The sequence below is a fragment of the Sardina pilchardus genome, chromosome 22 (assembly GCF_963854185.1).
Source record: "Sardina pilchardus chromosome 22, fSarPil1.1, whole genome shotgun sequence".
NCBI classification, from domain to species: domain Eukaryota; kingdom Metazoa; phylum Chordata; class Actinopteri; order Clupeiformes; family Clupeidae; genus Sardina; species Sardina pilchardus.
In genome coordinates this window covers 28,607,232-28,626,643 of record NC_085015.1, presented here as the reverse complement: position 1 = coordinate 28,626,643, position 19,412 = coordinate 28,607,232, and the positions used below count along the sequence as shown (strand labels likewise).

Genomic DNA, 19,412 nt, shown 5'->3' with positions numbered 1-19,412 from the left:
ACAGCTAACCAGCACAGGTGGATGATTCGTGGAATTATTCTTGGACTCAGGCAGCCTTGACGGAGAAAAAACAAAGCAATAATCCATCGTTAACATCTTTCAATTGGAGAGTCGTGGGGATTGGCACGGTATTACGTCTGGAACTAACGATAACACAAGGATTTTATATTCTCTGTTGGCGGTGGTAGACGTGACCAACGGATGGGCCAGCTAGCCCCCTCAGCTTGCCCCGTTTTCAAGGGAGGGATGCTTGTATCTTTTAGCCTGTTAGCCATATGTCGACGCTGTTAGAGCTACTAATCCAAGGCTTGTCTACCAGCAACACAATCTGTCACTCAACGATCTAGCTAATAATTCTTACTACGGCGGCCACTTAGCTATCCGCTGCAGTTTTAAACGAGCTGCAAACGGTAATTCATATTTTTTTTCCCTAATCAGACATTTTTCGAAGAAGCCATCTCCGGACCGAATAAACCCGTTAGCTAGCAAGGTGGGCTACCGGGTGTAGGCAGTGGTGTTAGCCCACTCAGATAACACTATCTGGTTGGATAATGTGAAATATTTAATAACGATGTCTCTAACATGTTCGCAAATTAAGCATTTGTTTTTTGGCAACGCCTGTCTTAGGTGTTGAATTGATAGGTTCTTAAAAGAAGTGTACATTTCATTTTAATTTCTGCCCTCGTTAGCTCGTATTTGCTAGGTGTATGTTTATAATGTCATAGCCTGCACCTATGGTGTCATAAGTAGTTCACGGCGTTTGGTATGGTGATGATATCTGTAGATTAGTACAGATCATTTTCACTCTGGAAACAGAAAAACATTAGAAGTTATAAAGATTTATCACATCAGTTTATCCTCAGTAGCAGCCGTCGGACAGAATGGTGGTGTTTTCTAGATAACATAAAATTACACGCATATTCTTTTTAGTTGGCTGCTCTTATTGCAATGATAAAATGCGTGCTCTAAAATCTGCTGAATAGGCGCTGTAGTATTTCTTTCCCCTCGCACATAGCACTACACAATCCCAGATAGACATAGCCTTCTATAGCCACCTAATTTTTGTTTGCGTTATAAATAAATGCCTGTGGAATAGAACGTAGGACACAGTTATAAGCCCTGTAGTTATTTGACAACTTGACAGTATTAGAAAAAATATCTCATCGCAGTTGCTTATTTTGTAATCCACCTTAATGATCTCGGGATTTGGTTGTGGATAAACGCGCCTTTGAAGGGGCTTTAGTTAACTAGATTAATTCTCAGCCTGTAAACATAGACGTGGAAGTCAATCGCCTTATCGTGAATTTCGCCACACTTGTGCATGGTGGATGTCGGCGTTGCCATTGCCCTCTCCATAGCTGTCCTTGGACACTTTTTGTCTTGTGTATTTGAAAAAGAGGTTCAGCTATGGATCTCAGCGAGCAACGGCTTGCAGGCTGCGTTTTTTAGCACTCCTTGTGGCGGACAAACATGGAACAGATTTTGATGTCCAGTCCTGGAAGCCACACTGACTGGGATGGAGATCAGAGTAGCCTCGGGTTCATGCTTCTGGATTCAAATGATCCTGTAACGCCATGCGGAAATGAGGAGGCAGATGAGCGGCAACTTCATTTTGAGGAGGGAGACAGGAATGTCATGTCTCTCAGCCTGGGAGAGATATTCTCTGAAAATGCCTTAAATTTAGATGACCTGTTCCGGACTCCCCAGTATTCTGGTGTAGAGCAGGTATTCCCATGGGAGCAAGATGCAGAGCCCTGTGCCTCACCTTGGGAAAGCCAGCGCTCTTGTTCCCAGAACATACTACCAAGTGAGCATGGCGACCACCTTGAGGAAAGTGCCAGCCCCTGTTCCAACGCCAGCCCAGCCATTACAAGCAGTGTCCAACAATGGGCCGAGGACGCCACAGACATCCTCGAGAGCCCACGTGTGCGCACAGACTCGCTCATCGCTGGTGACTCCACAGGTGATGTGGAGCAGGAGACAGGTGTGGACGCCCACACACAGAAACCTTTGTGTCCGCAGACACTTATACACACTTCAGCTCAGGACCCACAACACGTTTACACCCCCGAGGAGCATACAATGACACACAGGACTCCGCAGTTTGACCACACACTCACAGGTGTGTGTTTGGAGCCCACAGCTCCCCCAAATCAAACAAATACTCCGCTTGTGTGCGAGGAGATGGATCTGCTGCGTGTTTGCTCAGAGCAGCGTATACCTCAGTTCTCACTTGAGGAGGATGCTTTTCAGCAAACACAACAGCAAATATCAGAGTTCCACAGCAGTTGGCTCTCACCGGCAGACACGCTTTTAACAGAAGCATCTGAATACACAGGGCAGACTTTTGCGTCCGAAAACATGACAGAATCAGAAATATGTCAACAAACCCATGAAAGCTCAGATGGAGACATGCTTTGTGAAGGTGGGATTGAACTGATACAGACTAAGGCTGACATTTCTCAACACACAGAGACAGAGGAAACAAATGCCCTCACACTGTTATTCTCACCTGAGGAAGAAATTGTGACGAACCAGACTTCTCACAGTCACATTTTGAATGTACTGACTGATGGAGATCTTGGGTGTGAACTTGCAACTCAACAGTTGTGCGAAGGAGACAGTTTGTCTGTATTGATTACAGAGGTGCACACATCTGAACACTTACTTGAGGACACAGTTCAACAAGTCCTTTCTGAACAGACACCTGAAGAGGAAGCATCACTGGATAACAAACCTGTGGAAGAAATGCCTGAATCTGTATCAGAAGGCATCATTATGATTGAAGGAGACCTGCTATCTGAAGCAGTTTCTGAATACACAACTGAGACTGAATTACATAAACATGTTGGTCAACATACAGAAGAACTGTATGAAGGCGATGTGTTGTCTAACGAGACACCAGAAAAAAGCATATCGGAAAATCCAGCAGAGAAACACATAAAGCAAAAGGATGCTCTATCTGAAATTACTTCAGAATCATATCAGCAACTAAATGAAGGAATTATAGCTGAACACACACCTGAAGAAGACATTTTGCCTGGATGGATATTTGAGGTAAATCCGCCTGAGACAGAAATGTCTAAACCCTTGGCTGAAATGGTCGGTTTTTCTGAGCTCCTGCTTGAGTCTGAACCATATCGACACACACTTGAAGTAGACATGTTTTCTGAACACATCCCCGGGGCAGAAACATCTGAACACTCAGTTCAACACACCCCGAATGGAGATACTTCAGTTGTGATGGATCTTCAGCACATACTTCAAGCAGATGGTTTTACTGAACAAACAGAAGTGGTTGATGTCTTTCCCAAGGATGTCATCGAAGCAGGCAGCTCACCTGATTCTTCCAGTATTGCTGAGATAAATCCCTCAGATAAGAGATGCACACTTGACTTTGAAGACTCGGATGCCATGCCAACAATATCCGATGAAAACACAAAAACACACATATTCAGCCGAGAAAATATTGAAGATGAACTACTTGTTTCTGCAAACTCTGAAAACATAGAGGACACGACTACACTCCAACTTAACAATTTAGATACCACAGATTCCCCAGAAGTTGACAATTCGAGCAAATCACCGGAATTCAATGCACAAAACCTGGACAGTACAGACATTTTAAATCTTGAAAACTCACAAACAAATTGCACTGAACACACTGACGGGACAAACACGCTCTCATCTGAGATCTCACACAACACCGAGGACCCATGCGTCACACACACAATGAATACTGAAGTAGCATATGACTCACTGACATTCAGTACTAGCCACCCAGATCATGTACACACTCCTGACGCTGAAAACACATCTGAACTGGACGCCACTTGCCCTGACCAACAGATCGTGGAGGGGTGTGACTCTTGTGTTGAACCGATGAGTGACGGCGTCAGCACACAGCCTCAGGAAAAATCATGCACGCTTACCCCACCAGAGTCTAGCAGTGAAAACACACCTGCACCTGACAGCTGTTCTCCAGACACTCAGTCAGAATCTATCAGTGTGTGTGCTGTGGACCAGGACGCCACTCTCACAACAGGTGGCCTCCCCCTCCTTCTCACCTGTGCAGGTGACCAGCCCAGTGACGTGGGTGGAGCCCCGGGGGAGGCCTGCTCAGCCAATCAGACGCCAGCTCAGCTAGAAGAGCACCAGGGGGAGGGAGAGGCTCTCACATTCACCCAGGTGAGTCCTGAGCAGGTAACTCAAGCCCAGCACGATGGCAGCTCACCAACGCAGGGAACCACACAGCAGTTGATGGAGGTGAAGGACGTGCTGGTTTTACCCGAATATGGGAGCCTGGACCCAGATCCGCCGGCCAGCGTGGAAGTTCCGAGTTCCGGGCCCATCTCTGTAGCCATGGCGTCCATGGAGCCCCTGAGAGCCGTGTTCCAGGCTCTGGATCAGGATGGAGATGGATTTGTACGCATGGAGGAGTTCCTGGAGTTTGCAGCTGCATATGGAGCTGAACAGGTGCGTACATTTATTCATGGGAGTACACATGGGTGTTTGTCTAGGTGATTGTGTTGGTAGGGACTTTTTACATGATTGGAGGTTGACAGTATTTTCTTATCAGCTACTTTGAATGCAGGAAGTTAGCTCATAAAAAAATCATCTTGTGTGGGTGAGGGGAAGCAAGGGGGCATGGAATCAGAGTTCAACGAGAGTTTGTTTTTTAGACATTTGTGTGACTTTTTGAGCCCACAACAACTAATGCTGAAGGTGTCCCTTCAAATGAAACAGCTGCTGCTGCTGCGCAGTGCACATTAGCTCTCCTCTATCAGCTGACCTCATAAGTGGGACTCCATGGAACAGAGATAACCTAATGCTTTTCCATCCAGCTACGATGCCTAATCAAATACTGTGGCACTCAGATCAGTGTTACAAGCTTAAGACTCAAGCTTTCCCAGCCAGAGTAGCAAGGTGACAATAAAGGGCTTATGTAAGGTTTGTGTGTGTGTTTGTGGTGATCGCAACCTCTTTTATCTGGCAGAGGAGTTAAGACTCCTCATCCAAACCTGTTCCGAGCTGACAGAACAGTTACCTTTTACATGTAAATGACCAGCCATTTGTGTGTGCTCTGTTTTCTCATCTCTCTCTCCCTCTCTCTCTCTCCCTTTTATCTCTCTCTCTCTCTCTCTCTCTCTCTGTTATTTTCAGTACTTTTCTTACTTTGTCATGGCTTCCAGGCTCTCCCTCTGTGTTTGTGTGTGCGTAGTGTGTTTCCACTGGTCACAATACACCCAGGGAAACCCAATCCCACAGATACTCCACAGCTTCTGTTTTATTATTCAGACCTCAGAGACTCAAAACCCACACACACATGCACACACACACACACACACACACACACACACACACACACACACACACATAGTCCCTCTTTCTGTCTCTCTCTCTCTCTCCCTCCTGCTTGCCTAACCCAGCCCATCTAGGTTTCTGTTCCTCTCTTGCTTCTCTCTCTTTCTCTCTCTCTCACCCTCTCTCTTTCTCTCTTTCTGTCTCTCTCCCCCCCTCCCTCTCTCTCTTTCATCACTCTCTGTACACCTATCACAGTTAATTTTTAAGCATTCAGCGTATCATCCACAGAGAATGGCCCGTCTACTTTGCCATTTAGCCAATTTGAGCTGTCTGCTTTAATTGTTAGTTGGAAAGCTAATTAGCATTAATGCTGGCTGATGTGCCAGGCCACATAATTGTGGTGCAAGGCGACATAATAGTGATAATTTGCGAGGGTGAACTGTCAGAAATTCTGACAGTCAGGTTTGGTTCATTGTTGTGAGTCATCACCTGCCACATTCACTATAGTAGGACCTTTGTTTTTAATTCCGTTGGTTATTTTCTACATAGCCACTGTCAGTGCTTCAAATATATTCGTTGGCACTGCAGTTGCCCTCGTTTTTTTTGCATAGCAATGTATTCTTCATCTCTGTGTACTTGCCTGCAGGCTCCATTGCTTTGCTCCTCTCTGGCATCAGGCTAGCTTTTCTAAGGGTGAGGGCTAGCTTCTGCAGGGCAGTTGGTTGCAGTGTTTCTTAGCACACTGTCTACTCGGCTGATCCATATTGTGTTTTGCTGATGAACCGACCAACACATTGTTGTTGTTGGCTGTACTCACTTACATAAGTGGTCAGCAGTTAGCCTAGCCGAGGCGCTGCTCAGCGTTGGCTGGCTGCAGTGGGATGTTTATTTACATGGGGGGCTGGGGCGACTGAGCACAGAGTGGACTGGCTGCACCTGCTGTCCCAGGCTCTCCATTTTGGAGTGTGTGTGTGTGTGTGTGTGAGGGAGAGAGGAAGAATTATTAGTCTTGAATATTTGAGGTGATACGCCAATATCAGAATGTTGAGGTCACTGTAGGAAATGACACATCAACACACACATATACACACACACATTTGCGCGCGCACACACACTCGCACTCGCTAAGAAAGCGGTCATCTGGTTGATGTTAAGTTTATGACTTCCAGGGAGATTAGAAGTTCTCCCACTCCACCCTCATGCTGTGATGGTGTGTGTGTGTCTGTGTCCTCGTTGTCAGAAAGAGAAATAGAGAGCGTAATGCACCATTGAAGAAGTTTGGGTGTGTTGGTAGAATTATAGCCTGTCTTGCCTCTGATGTAACTGTACACACACACACACACACACACACACACACACACACACACACATTCATAGATGCACACTGATCACGAGGATATTCCCTCCCTGAACTCTCTCAGGCTCCTTTAGGCCCACACCTCACAGTGTCTAATGTGGCCATAACGTCAGACATGCAGACAAAATACAAGTCCGAAGTTAAAGGCCAGCTTGATGTAAGCTGCCCTAACCTTGTGATACCATATGACTGTCTGTCTTATCAGTGATTTTATAGCCACTGCTGTCCTCATAACCGTTATGTAAGCAGAGTGAGCTGCTGAGATCAGATGAATCGCATCTGATCTGACTGTGTTTCTGCATGTGAACCAAACACGCAGAAAGAGTTGGGTTTCTCATTTGGATACATTTTCTGTGCATTCATGCCATACCAGTGGGTTATTAACTGTTTGGATGAGATGTTCTTGTCATTCTAGAAGGGTCATTCCACCTCAATTCAACAAATGCCTTCTGCTTGACCATCTCAGATTTCCTTCAAAATTTTACCACCTGAAGAGTAACCATTTAAACTGACTTAGCCAAAATATTAGATTGGTATACCTAATACATCCAGAGAAAAACGTTTTTGAACATGGTACCCCCCTTCTGATTTTTGGCACATTGGCGCCCTCATCTAAATCTGCAGCAACGTTCAGATGTCATTATCTCAAAAAGTGTTCAAGCTAAAGACTTCAAATTTTCTGGGAATAATGATTGCTACCTATAGATTCCACATATTCATTTGTAGGCCGTATGTATTGATACTGACTGTGTTTCAATCTTGTGAAATCAGAAGAAAAATGGCAGATTTTTTTTCAACCCCCACATTGGGTGCTCCATTACACAATTTGTAAACAAAATGTTTGACAAATGGTTATGTCTCTCTACAGAAGTGTTTAAGCTGTCTTTGAAAAAGTAATTAAGAGGTGTCTATATTGCTTTTTTGTTGGAAGTATTGTAACACAAAACTGAAAAATAATCAATTTGGATGATATTGTATCTCCCCATTACAGAGGTATGACACGCTATACCAATGAATTGAACACATCTCCAGAAAGAGTATGAAATGGGCTTTCAGACTGTGAAATTTCAAGATGGTATTATGGCTGCAGTTATTAAAAAACATTTTTTTAAATATTGGTCTATTACAACAATTAGCGTTGCTTTTTTGTGCTATTATTTAATGATTTCATATCCTTGTCTTATTCCTGAGTATCAGATGTTTATGTCTCATACTGTTAAACATTTATATTTTCATTTACTTGCTGAGTGATGAACTAATAAAATATTTCCTGTATTTCCGAAATAAACTGCTGCTGTCACTATTTAATGCCACTAGATGTCACTGTTCATGGATATCAGCAATGTGTTGTTATAGTAGACCAATATTTCAAAAATAACATTTCAATAACCATAGCCATAATACCATCTTGAAATTTCACAGTCTGAAAGCCCATTCCATACTCTTTCTGGAGATGTGTTCAATTCATTGGTATAGCTTGTCATACCTCTGTAATGGGGAGATACAATATTATCCAAATTGATTGTTTTTCAGTTTTGTGTTACAATACTTCCAACAAAAAAGCAATATAGGCACCTCTTCATTACTTTTTCAAAGACAGCTTAAACACTTCTGTAGAGAGACATAACCATTTGCCAAACATTTTGTTTACAAATGGTGTAATGGGGCACCCAATGTGGGGGTGTGAAAGAAATCTGCCATTTTTCTTCTGATTTCACAAGATTGAGCCACAGTCAGTGTCAACACATACGACTTACGAATGAATATGTGGAATCTATAGGTAGCAATCATTATTCACAGAAAATTTGAAGTCTTTAGCTTGAACGCTTTTTGAGATAATGACATCTGAACTTTGCTGCAGATTTAGATGAGGGCGCCAATGTGCCAAAAATCAGAAGGGGGGTACCATGTTCAAAAATGTTTTTCTCTGGATGTATTAGGTATACCGATCTAATATTTTGGCTAAGTTAGTTTAAATGGTTACTCTTTAGATGGTAAAAGTTTGAAGCAAATCTGAGATGGTCAAGCAGAAATTTTCTCTAAAATCCGTTGAATTGAGGTGGAATGACCCAGAAGTCTGCAGGGGTTCATTTGTGGTTTCTCTGACTGTTTCACCATCGAAGCAAATTGAAACAGGATGCGTGAACACTTTCTGTAGTATAATGTATGAGACTTTCAGCAATCAGCATTGATTTATCATTGGTTGCGTTTAGTAGAGGCTTAGAACTCATCATTAGCGTAGCGGTCTTGCAATGTGTTGGCAGATGAAGTATAAGTTGGAGGCGGGTTGTATTTTTTCTTTCTTACCGCAGCAAAACTTTATGTATATGATTACATTTCACCATTTTTCTCATTCTCCTTCCCAACAGTGTATTTCCATTGTTGTTATTATTATTATTTATTATTAGAGATCATTTTTATCTGGCTTTGAAAGCATTCAAAGTATCTGAATGCTACCTCTGTCTAACTGGTAATGTATGACTTTGGAGGACATCTTGTCAGAATGTTTCTCAATTTCATCAATTATGGCCAATCGCCTCTCTGGCCTCGTGCCCGCCTGCACACTGGTGTTCCTGCTCTAATCGACCACAGCTGATTCCACTGATTTAATGCCTTGGAACAGGCTGCGTGCGTGCACGTACGTGCATGTGCATGTGGCCATATATGAGTGAGTGGATGGTTTTGATGTGTTATGTCAACCACAATCAGACTGAATTAAAGCTCATGTGCCTTATTCACCTCTTAACTTCTGTAGCGGTTGTTCCTCCGCGGTTTCTGTAATGTTTAGTATGAGCAGCTACCTGTAATAAACCTTGGCTCAGATAGATAAGCTGCTCGCTCATGCCATCCATGTAATGGCTCTCCTTGTGTGCCATCACGGGGATGACAATCAGGTTAGATAATATAGAAAAGCCTGCAGTCACTTTCACATGCCTTATTCAGGGATGTCCTATTTTCCATTCATGCTGTTGGGGTTTCAGGTGATCCATATAAGGCTGGCCTAGCCAGCACTCGCTCTAGATGATCAGAACAATTCAAAAACATTCCAGGTCAGACTAACATCCTTTCAAAGAGATCCATACTGTTGAGAAAGGCCATAGATGTAGACCTCAAAGGAGCTGAACCAAAAGGCCTAATGTGACCACAGCTCTCCTGTTTGGCCCTCCTTTTGGCACTGTCTCTCTGTCTACCCCATTAGCTGTTAGCCATGCAGCTCCATGATCTCGTACAATGGAGCTCTTCCAGTTGGGCCATGCCAGTACTGGGCGATGTGCCCCAGGGGCTGATACAGGCACCAAGAGATTAGGCTAATGCTTGGCTTGCTGGTTGCATTCAGGGAACGGGATGGACTTAAAGCATCACTGAGAGCAAGTCCAGCGCGGCAGAGCGCGGGACCATAGTGTTGTGGGCCGTTTGGGACGGTGGGCATCCCAGATGTAAGATGTGAGCTCAGGTCTGGATACTGACCGGCTCACTCCAGCCTAATAGCAAAGCTAAATGGGTAATGACTGATTGTTACTAGTGACCAGATTACCAAACCTTGAGTATTAAATAAATCCCCTAAAAGCTTTGTGATCAGCCGCGGGATGGCTAATTGTATTCATTATGGAGTAAACGCTTGAGTCTGCCTAGTTATCTGTGTCTGCGTTTGGCTGCGTGTCTTGGTGTGTGTCCATCGGAATGTTTTTTTTGTCCGTCTCATTTGAATGTTCGACTGTGTTTCTGATCCGAGCTGGGATGCAAATTCTGACCAGGAAGCTGAACAGGAAGGAATGAAGCAGGGAGGACAGGCCTGGCAGGGGGAGGAGAGTGATGGTGAGGATAGTGGCTGTGGTGATGGGCCATTATTAGTAGCCACAGTGGCTCCTTTTGAGGTTGGTCTCCATACTTTGGCTCCTCTGTCCTCTGCTCAGTGAGCCTGACAGTGGAACACTGTGATGACGTGATCCTAGGTGGCGGAGGGTTGAGTCCAGACAGTAAAGAAACCTAATGTCATGGGATGGTTCTTTAATGAGTCCTCTTAAAAGCATTCGGTGGTTTCGTTCTTGTCTTGTGGCAGGTTTGGCCCAGTGGTATAAAGTGTTGTTCTGCCACATATGCCAGTCTCAGCCAGACCACAACAGAGGACGTTGAGTGTCTACCGCAGGCCTGATGCCCCCTCACACTACAATAGGCTTCCACTTCACCTAACACTCAGATGTCCACCACAACGACAACCATCATTGCCCAGGCATTCCCCTCCACCCTCTCTCTTTCGCTCTCTTGGTCTTTCTCTCTCTATCTTTCTGTCTCTCTGTGTCTCTCTCTCTCTCTCTCTCTCATTCACAGTTTTGCCCCCTGGTTTTAGGTCAAAGCCCCAATAATCCTCACTGGAATGTCCAAATTTCCCTTTGTGTTGCTAAGAGAGAGCAAGAGAGTTCATAAAAGCTCTTTCCCTCTCTTGGAGTAGGGTTTTCTGTGGTGAAGTCTTGTGTGTGTGTGTGTGTGTGTGTGTGTGTGTGTGTGTGTGTGTGTGTGTGTGTGTGTGTGTGTGTGTGTGTGTGTGTGTGTGTGTGTGTGTGTGTGTGTGTGTGTGTGTGTGTGTGTGTGTGTGTGTGTGTGTGTGTGTGTGTGTGTGTGTGTGTGTGTGTGTGTGTGTGTGTGTGTGTGTGTGTGTGTGTGACAGAGAGAGAGAGAAAGAGAGAGAGAGAGAGAGAGAGAGAATTCCCCCCACTGAAGTGGACACAAAGCCTGTCTGCGAGGGGTCTAAACACATTCACACACGCCCACGCAAACACACACTGACATTTTCTCACTAACCACCGAGCACTGCAAGAAGTGCATCATCTATTTTCACACCTGATGTCTCACTTTCCAGTTTGTTTTCTTAGTCTGCTGTCGTTGTGGTGTAGGTGTGTGTGTGTGGATTAATATATGAATGTTTTAGCTCTTCACACCGGGAGTCATTTCTAAATGTCACAGAACTTTTTAACTAGCCTTACTCTCAGCTGGAAAGAGGCTTGCATGTAGCACATACTGTACATACAGACAGACCTGTAAACAGAAAGACACACACACACACACACACACACACACACGCACGCATGCTGTGTGTGGGCCATTTCATTTGTAAAGAAAAGCAAGTTAAAAAGGTGTGTGTGAGAGACAGTGTGTTTGAGTGTGTAGGCTAGCTCTTGTGCGGGTAGCCTGATACCATAGCCTCACACAGTATCCCTCCACACCAAATTATCTGTTGCTAGGTTACAAGGCACATGCGTATCAATGGTGTAACTGATTCTATCTGTCCGAGGGCAGCTGGAAAGGTATTTCTCTGCGTATGTGTGTCTACGTGTGTGTGTGTGTGTGTGTGTGTCTGAAGAGGTCATAGCAGGTTTATGACTTACGAGGTTGGATTTGTTCCTGGCAAATATGACAGAGCTGTACGAGCCACAGTGTGTACGGCAGAAGATCTCCTATTGCGCACAAGCAAAACACACTGTTTACTCATCTCTCTCTCTCTCTCTCTCTCTCTCTCTCTCTCTCTCTCTCTCTCTCTCTCTCTCTCTCCTCTCTATTTCTTGCTCTCCCTATCTCTCTCTCTCTCTCTCTCTCTCTCTCTCTCTCTCTCTCTCTGGTAATGTGATTTGCTGTGGGCTTACAGCTCTGATTTCATCTGTCTGTCTGTGAGAGAAGTGGTGTGTGTTTCAACTGATGCCATAATTACATCAGATAATATCATTATTCTGAGAGAACATTGCAGCCTTTGTTTTTAACAATGTAATGAAAGTGGACAACACGTCTGACGGTTGGCACAAACATCCATGAAGTGGGCGCTCTCACCTTGGGAGATCCAGAGGCAGCAGATAGGGATGTCTTTCTCACTGGACTCTTTGAAGTGCTACTACAGGCACAGTGGTCATCATCTGTTGATCATTTTGATGGTTAAATAGGTCAGCCTCCACTCAGCTTATAGTACTATGGGAATGGGGTTTACTGTGATGCCAGATCTCTAATACTACAAGTGTATTACGAGTAGCTGTTTTTAACCTTGTGTTCTGTGTGTGTGTGTGTGTGTATGTGTGTGTGTGTGTGTGTGCGCGCGTGTGTGTTTTGTCCATGTCTACAGGTGAAGGACCTGACCCGGTTTTTGGATCCCAGCGGACTGGGCGTCATTAGCTTTGAGGATTTCCACCGTGGGATCACAGCCATCAGCAATGGAGGTACTCATCCCTACACACACACACACACACACACACACACACACACACACACACACACATCTCCCACCACACACAGGCATGATATGCACACATACCCATATCACTTTGTCTCACTGGACACTCTTTATATATGCTCAATGGTTCAATTTCTCTTAATTAGGAATCTGTTGCTGCCGCACACACACACACACACACACACACACACACACACACACACACACACACACAGAATCGAAAGAGGATATGAAAGGTAATTAGTGAACTTGATGATATAGAGAGAAGACAGAGGAGGATTGTGGGAAGAAGAGGGAAGAGAGGGAAATAAAAGGGGAGGTTAAGAGAGAAGAGAAAGAGCGGGAACCTGGGAGACCAGAAACACACTCTTCTACTGAATAATTCAGACGAGGACCACAGACACCTCACATGACGTCATTACAGACACACACACACACACACACACACACGCAGAGGCATTCACTCACCAAGCATGGTGTTTTTGTGTGTAGGTTCAGAGCCAGACCTCTATCGACTGGAACTCAATGCTACTGATGCCAGGTTGCCAGCAGAGGAGTATGATGAGGTAAATCACACACACTCTCTCTTTCTATCAGCCTCTCTCTCTCTCTCTCTCTCTCTCTCTCTCTCTCTCTCTCTCTCTCTCTCTCTCTCTCTCTCTCTCTCTCTCTCTCTCTCTCTCTCTCTCTCTCTCTCTCTCTCTCACTCACTCACTCACTCACTCTCACAAATTCAAATTCAAAAGTTTGTTTTTTCTGTCAATGACACCTGACAAATGAAGAAACAGCTTCAAATGTTCAGTTTCTAAAGAACAGTTCGTCTGATCTGACCAGTATCCATAATTCTGTCTTGTAGAGTGTTTCCAAACTAGCCGGTAGCACACATGTTCTACATGACCCTCCACCATCCATGCAGCAGCGGTGTGATATTCCTAGAGCCCTTCAGCAGGAGTGCTGCTCAACTCCTCATGCCCTCTCCTCCCTCCCCCTCTCTTCTCCTCCCCCTCTCTTCTCCTCTCTTCTCTTCTCCTCTCTTCTCTTCTCTCCCCACTCTGTGCTCACACTATCTAGCATTTCCATTCTGGCACATCTTGCACACCACATACCCACAAATCATCTGCTTAACCCTCTCTCTTTCTCTTTCTCTGTCACCCACTCTCTAACTCTCTCTCTAACCATCCCCCTTCTCTCTCTCGTATTCCCCCTATCTCTTCTCCTCTGTTTTCTCTTTCATTCTGTCTTTCATTTCTCTCTCCATCACTCTTCTACACTATCTCTCTCTTGCTATTCTCCCCATCTCTTCTCTTGCTCCCTTTTCCCTCTCTCTCTCCCTCCCTCCCTCTCTTTTTGTGTTTCCTCTGCTCTATTATGTTCTTTCTTTGTCATACACGCGCAGTACAGCCTCGTATGAGGCTCTGTTATTATGTTTTGTGGCTAGCATATCTGACATTCCTCCTTCCTGGCGTGTGTGTGTGTGTGTGTATGTGTGTGTGTGTGTGTGTGTGTGTGTGTGTATGTGTGTGTGTGTGTTAGTGAGAGAGAGTGAGTGCATGTGTGTGTGTGTGTGAGAGAGAGAGCGTGTGGGTGTGATTGTGTGTGTCGTTTATTTTACTTTCCTCGTGGAATTCAGCAACCGTCTCAGCAATTTCTCAATGTGTTCCCTCAGTAAAGAATGTGTGCGTCCGTATGTTTTCGTGTGTGTGTGTGTGTGAGTGTGTGTGTGCTAGAGAGAGGGAGAAGGAGCAGCTTTCAGTCATGTAAAGACAGTGCCCTCCACTGGTGAGGAAAAGAAAATTACTGTTGTAGGGATGGATACACACACACACACACACACACACACACACACACACACACACACACACACACACACACACACACACACACACTTTGCAACAAATGCGTATTAGGGCTGCAACGATTCTTCGAGTTACTCGATTAACTCGATTATGAAAATTCCTCGAGGCAAAACATCTGCCTCGAAGCCTCGTTAAATTCCTATGGAAGCACACCAGCGCGTCATACATTCTGAATTTAGTTGGCGCGATGGCGACAGAGGTGTGTGACGGGGCGAGTAGCCACCGTCACGGCAGTGAGCTGCCATCATATGTGTGTTGTCTATGTCGGGTTGCAATGCATGTATATGTTTGTTGAATGTGTCTATGTTTCCCGTTTATCCTTCTACCGTTTATATCGGTCATACAAGTCATTAATCAGACCCTTCCCCGTTTCTGTTATATGTAGGCCTACAAATGATCAAACACCATGGCGAGGCGTAGGCTACGCTAATACACCTAACATCACAACTCCCGACAGTTTAAAACATTCACCAATGAATCACATTATGTCTGTTAAAATGATCACACAACGTCTTGTCATAAATGTTCCGTTTATTTAGTTTCAAAGAATTATCAAGTCATTAGGCTATCAAGTTGTCACGTGTTTGTCCTACCCGGTGTCCATTGTCGCGTCTTCAGTCTGTTTGTATAGGAGTGAATGCTGCGTCTTTTTAAAAAACATTTTGGGACTTCCTGGGTCACCTGGAAGTTCGTTATTGTAAATGAATTGTAATTCCTAGTTCCTACTAGTTCCTTGTATTTTCTAGTTCTTTGGAATGTTGTTTTGGGCTGTTCTAAGCTTATTTATATTTATTGTCTGCAACCACCCCTGCTGAGATTTCGTATAGCCTATTGCTTGGTCCAATTTGAGGGGTGCGTTCAGGAGTATTTAAACTGGTTTGTTCAGTCTGATAGGGGGGTGCTTGGTGTTGAGACGTAAGTCTTGCGATACTCCGCTATTTTATTGACTAGTTCAATTAGTCTGTGTAGTTGATTGTTATTTTTGAGCCTTGATTGAATTCATATTGTTTTGACTGTCAAGTCAGTTTATTTGGTTTAGCAAAAGTATTTATTTTTATATTTTTACTTTCGTTACAATTTCTCTATTTTTGCCCTTTGGGCCTTAAAGGTTGGGTACGGAATTAGCAAAACGGACGGCAGAGTTTGAACATATACAACCTCAAGTCCCGCCCTCCATGCACGAGCGACAATTCAAATGCGCAGCGCGAGAGCGAGCCAGGCTAAATGAAATGCCAGCCTGGCGTCTACAGCACTATGAGCTCTAGTCTCCATACAATCACTCACATCAACTTCCCCAATTACATTCTTTATTCACCTCCAAAGGGTTGTAGTACATATGGTTCAGTAGCCATAGGTGTGTATATTTGAACAGAATCTGGTTTGTTCTTACCAGAGCGATTATCTCCTGAAATATCCGAGTTTAGTGCTGGCCCGTTGGTTCGCCTATTCCACCGTAGCTCCAAGCTGTTAAGTTTCGATTTCATGTTTACAGCACTCTTCGTGTCACGGTAAAATGTAATTTTTGCTACATAGCTTATTTATTGCGTGGGTGATTGAGTTTCCGTAGGTATCCGCTGCCTTAGTTTGTATAGAAATGAAGTGACACATACAACAAGAGGGGAACATGGACGTGCAGCAGCAGGCAGTTGGTTTCGTTTCAGCACTGACTCGCGGTCACCAGCTTTCGAAAGGGTCGCGCGCGGTGGGGAGGAGGAAGAGGAGTAAGACGTTAGATTGACGAACGAGCTGTGAAATGATGGTTTGGGGTGAGGAATTCTATTGGCTGGAGTTTTTCGAGCCCTGCCCGTTCCGCAGATGATTGACGTGTTTAATTTCCATTTCAGTGCTTCCAACTTAGTGGCTATAAGTGGGTTAGGAATAGGATTTCAAGTGATTTTGCAAAAATGGCCAACAAAGCTCATTCCATACCCTACCTTTAATTGGGAAAAATGAATACCCATCCTCATTCATCCTTTTTCTGAGTTGCTAATTCCATCAACCTCACACCGCTCCGACCACACCTACCCTGGCCTTTACTATTTAAGCTTGTATTTACAGTTTTACATGTTATCCATGTTTTACAATAAGTTGATTTAACTGTATTGTAGTGTAATTATTGTCACTGGCACTTAAATGGGCTTAGTTTTGGAGCCATATTTTGGATTTGGAATGAATACCTCTGTTTTTTTTACAGCCACATCATTCTCGTTATGCATGATTTGTTTTGGTTGTTTAAAAACGCAATTTTTTTTTTATCCGATTCATCGATTAATCGATCGATAAAGTGCTAGATTAATCGATTACAAAAAGAATAGATAGCTGCAGCCCTAATGCGTATTGAATTTAAATGGTTAGTATTACTATATTATAGAAACATTTGTGTGGGTGTCTGTCTGTCTGTCTGTCTGTTTGTCTTACTGCACCCATACCTGCAAGAAACAGTCTGATCTCATTCTGTCACTTTAGAATTACAAACCGGATGCTCTGGAATCACACCTGTGGGCTCAACTTTCTCTCTCTCTCTCTCTCTCTCTCTCTCTCTCTCTCTCTCTCTCTCTCTCTCTCTCTCTCTCTCTCTCTTTCTCTCCCTTTTTTTTTCTCCTGCTTGTAAAGTAGTATGGGATGAATGCTTGTGCTGTTTCTGTCTGTTTGCTTTCAAAACATGCAGTGGTTGGGTGGAGAACCATGCTGGGAAACTTGCGCTCACACGCTCATACACACACACACACACACACACACACACACACACACACACACACACACACACACACACACACACACACACACACACACACACACACACAATCATTCATATATCTTACATTTGTGTGTAAGTAGTCATAGACACTTTTCACCTTAGTGTGCCTCTTTATTTCTTAGTTAGTTATTGTAGACTTATTTTCCTCAGTTCATCTACCTTGAAGCGTGTGTGTATGTGTGTGTGTGTGTATGTGTGTGTATGTCTCTGTGTTTATGTGTATCTGTTTGAAGGTACAGTAATAAACAGGCGTTAGCTACGCCTGCTGGTAACTCCTCCTTGTTTTATGCCCTTCGGACTCCCCTTCCCTCACACACACACACACACACACACACACACACACACACACACACACACACACACACTCACACTCTTCCCAGGAACAGGCTGGGCTCACATAATATCCCTTACGCCGTGTCACTCACTCAGCCACTCATTGGCTGGCTGGTGTGTGTGGTGTGTGTGAAGCAGAAGGTTGTTTATGGCTCTGGTGTGAGGGCCACAGCACAGTCTTCCTTTAGTGTAGCCCAGGCAGGGACCATGGTACTGGGCATGACTGATGGTGGAGTCAGCCTCTCCGCTCCTGGAGATCCACAGGGCGCTTTGCAGGTAGGAATGGGCCCCCTCGCGCAGCAGCACAACAGGGCCCATTGGGTGCTCAGGTGCAGCTCAGTGTTCAGGATCTGTAACAATGGGACTGGTAGGGTGATTAACTGTGGCAAGTTTACCTTGTTTGGAAATTGATATTGATATAGATATGATTGAATTGATATGGATATTGATATGAATGACTGTCCTGCCTTGAGTACATGGTTCTCTTGTCACTACATGGATTAGGATGAATAAGAGTGTTATTCTTTGTTAGTTTTTGTTATTGTTTTGTTTAGTAGTTGTTTGTTGTTTTGTCTGTGTTTGAAGTGTGTTATGTATGTGGTGGGAGTATACCGTTTATTGTGTAGGCTACGTCTCTATGGCACAGTGTAAAACATCACATATAAACTTTTTGTCTTGTCTGTTATGGAACTGTGGAGTCCAGAAGGTCATCGTTATGGTAACTTAGTGAGACTGATGACCCAAATGAGAGCCTGGGGTTGGGATTGACAGCTAGACTAGTTTAGTCTGTTGGACTAGATTGTACCAGATCCGATTAGATCATAACAGCGGTGTGTGAAATCTTCTTCCTTTTTTATATGTGGCTGCAATGCCCAGTCCTGGTGTGATGGGTGTTTGTGTACCTGTGTTTACGTAACATGTAAGATCATCATGTCTCATCAGGTTTTACTGCCTAGAGTGTTAATCATTCATCATACTGCTGTATTAGTCTTTCCATTGTGTGTGTGTGTGTGTGTGTGTGTGTGTGTGTGTGTGTGTGTGTGTGTGTGTGTGTGTGTGTGTGTGTGTGTGTGTGTGTGTGTGTGTGTGTGTGTGTGTGTGTGTGTGTGTGTGTGTGTGTGTATGTGTGTGTGGTGTGTGTTCCAAAGCCCCTGTGTGTGTGAGTATTGGGGGTGTATGCGGGGGCAGTAGGAACCTCTGACGGGAAAGCTTACTTCCATCACAGCTTAAGCCTAAACGGGGAAAATGAGAAAGAAATGAGGCGGTGTGAGTGTGCCATTGAAACAGACTAGCTTTGTTGTAGCTCTAACCGCCGACACTCAAGTACACACTCTTCACTGGCCACACACACACACACACACACACACAAACACAAACACACACACAAACTCGACACTCTACTCCACTATTCCGACACAGTTTCCTCCCAGTAAAAAAAATGCTTGTATTTCTGTCAATGTTATTTGACTCAGGTATAGTTTCATAATCATGTTCAGACTGTTGTATTAACTGCGTGTCTGGCCCCCATGTTTTGCCATGACACAGGATTCTGTGATCTCTTGGCATTGAGAAAAGGTTTTTTTTTTTGGT

At 44.3% G+C, this 19,412-nt stretch overlaps 1 protein-coding gene across 2 annotated transcripts in view; it reads left to right on the top strand.

Annotated features, from left to right (window-relative positions):
• Nucleotides 1–3,431: 3,431 nt before the first annotated feature.
• Nucleotides 3,432–19,412, top strand: part of rab11fip3 (RAB11 family interacting protein 3 (class II)) — a 30,893-nt gene continuing 14,912 nt past the window's right edge. Inside the window, exons 1-3 of one of the 2 annotated variants that reach the window (XM_062526444.1) lie at nucleotides 3,432–4,476; nucleotides 12,768–12,861; nucleotides 13,368–13,441. In XM_062526444.1, the coding sequence (XP_062382428.1) occupies nucleotides 3,733–4,476; nucleotides 12,768–12,861; nucleotides 13,368–13,441 (912 nt within the window). In that variant the 5' untranslated portion in view covers nucleotides 3,432–3,732. The remainder of the gene's footprint in view (nucleotides 4,477–12,767; nucleotides 12,862–13,367; nucleotides 13,442–19,412) is intronic. The other variant, XM_062526445.1, reaches the window with a different exon arrangement.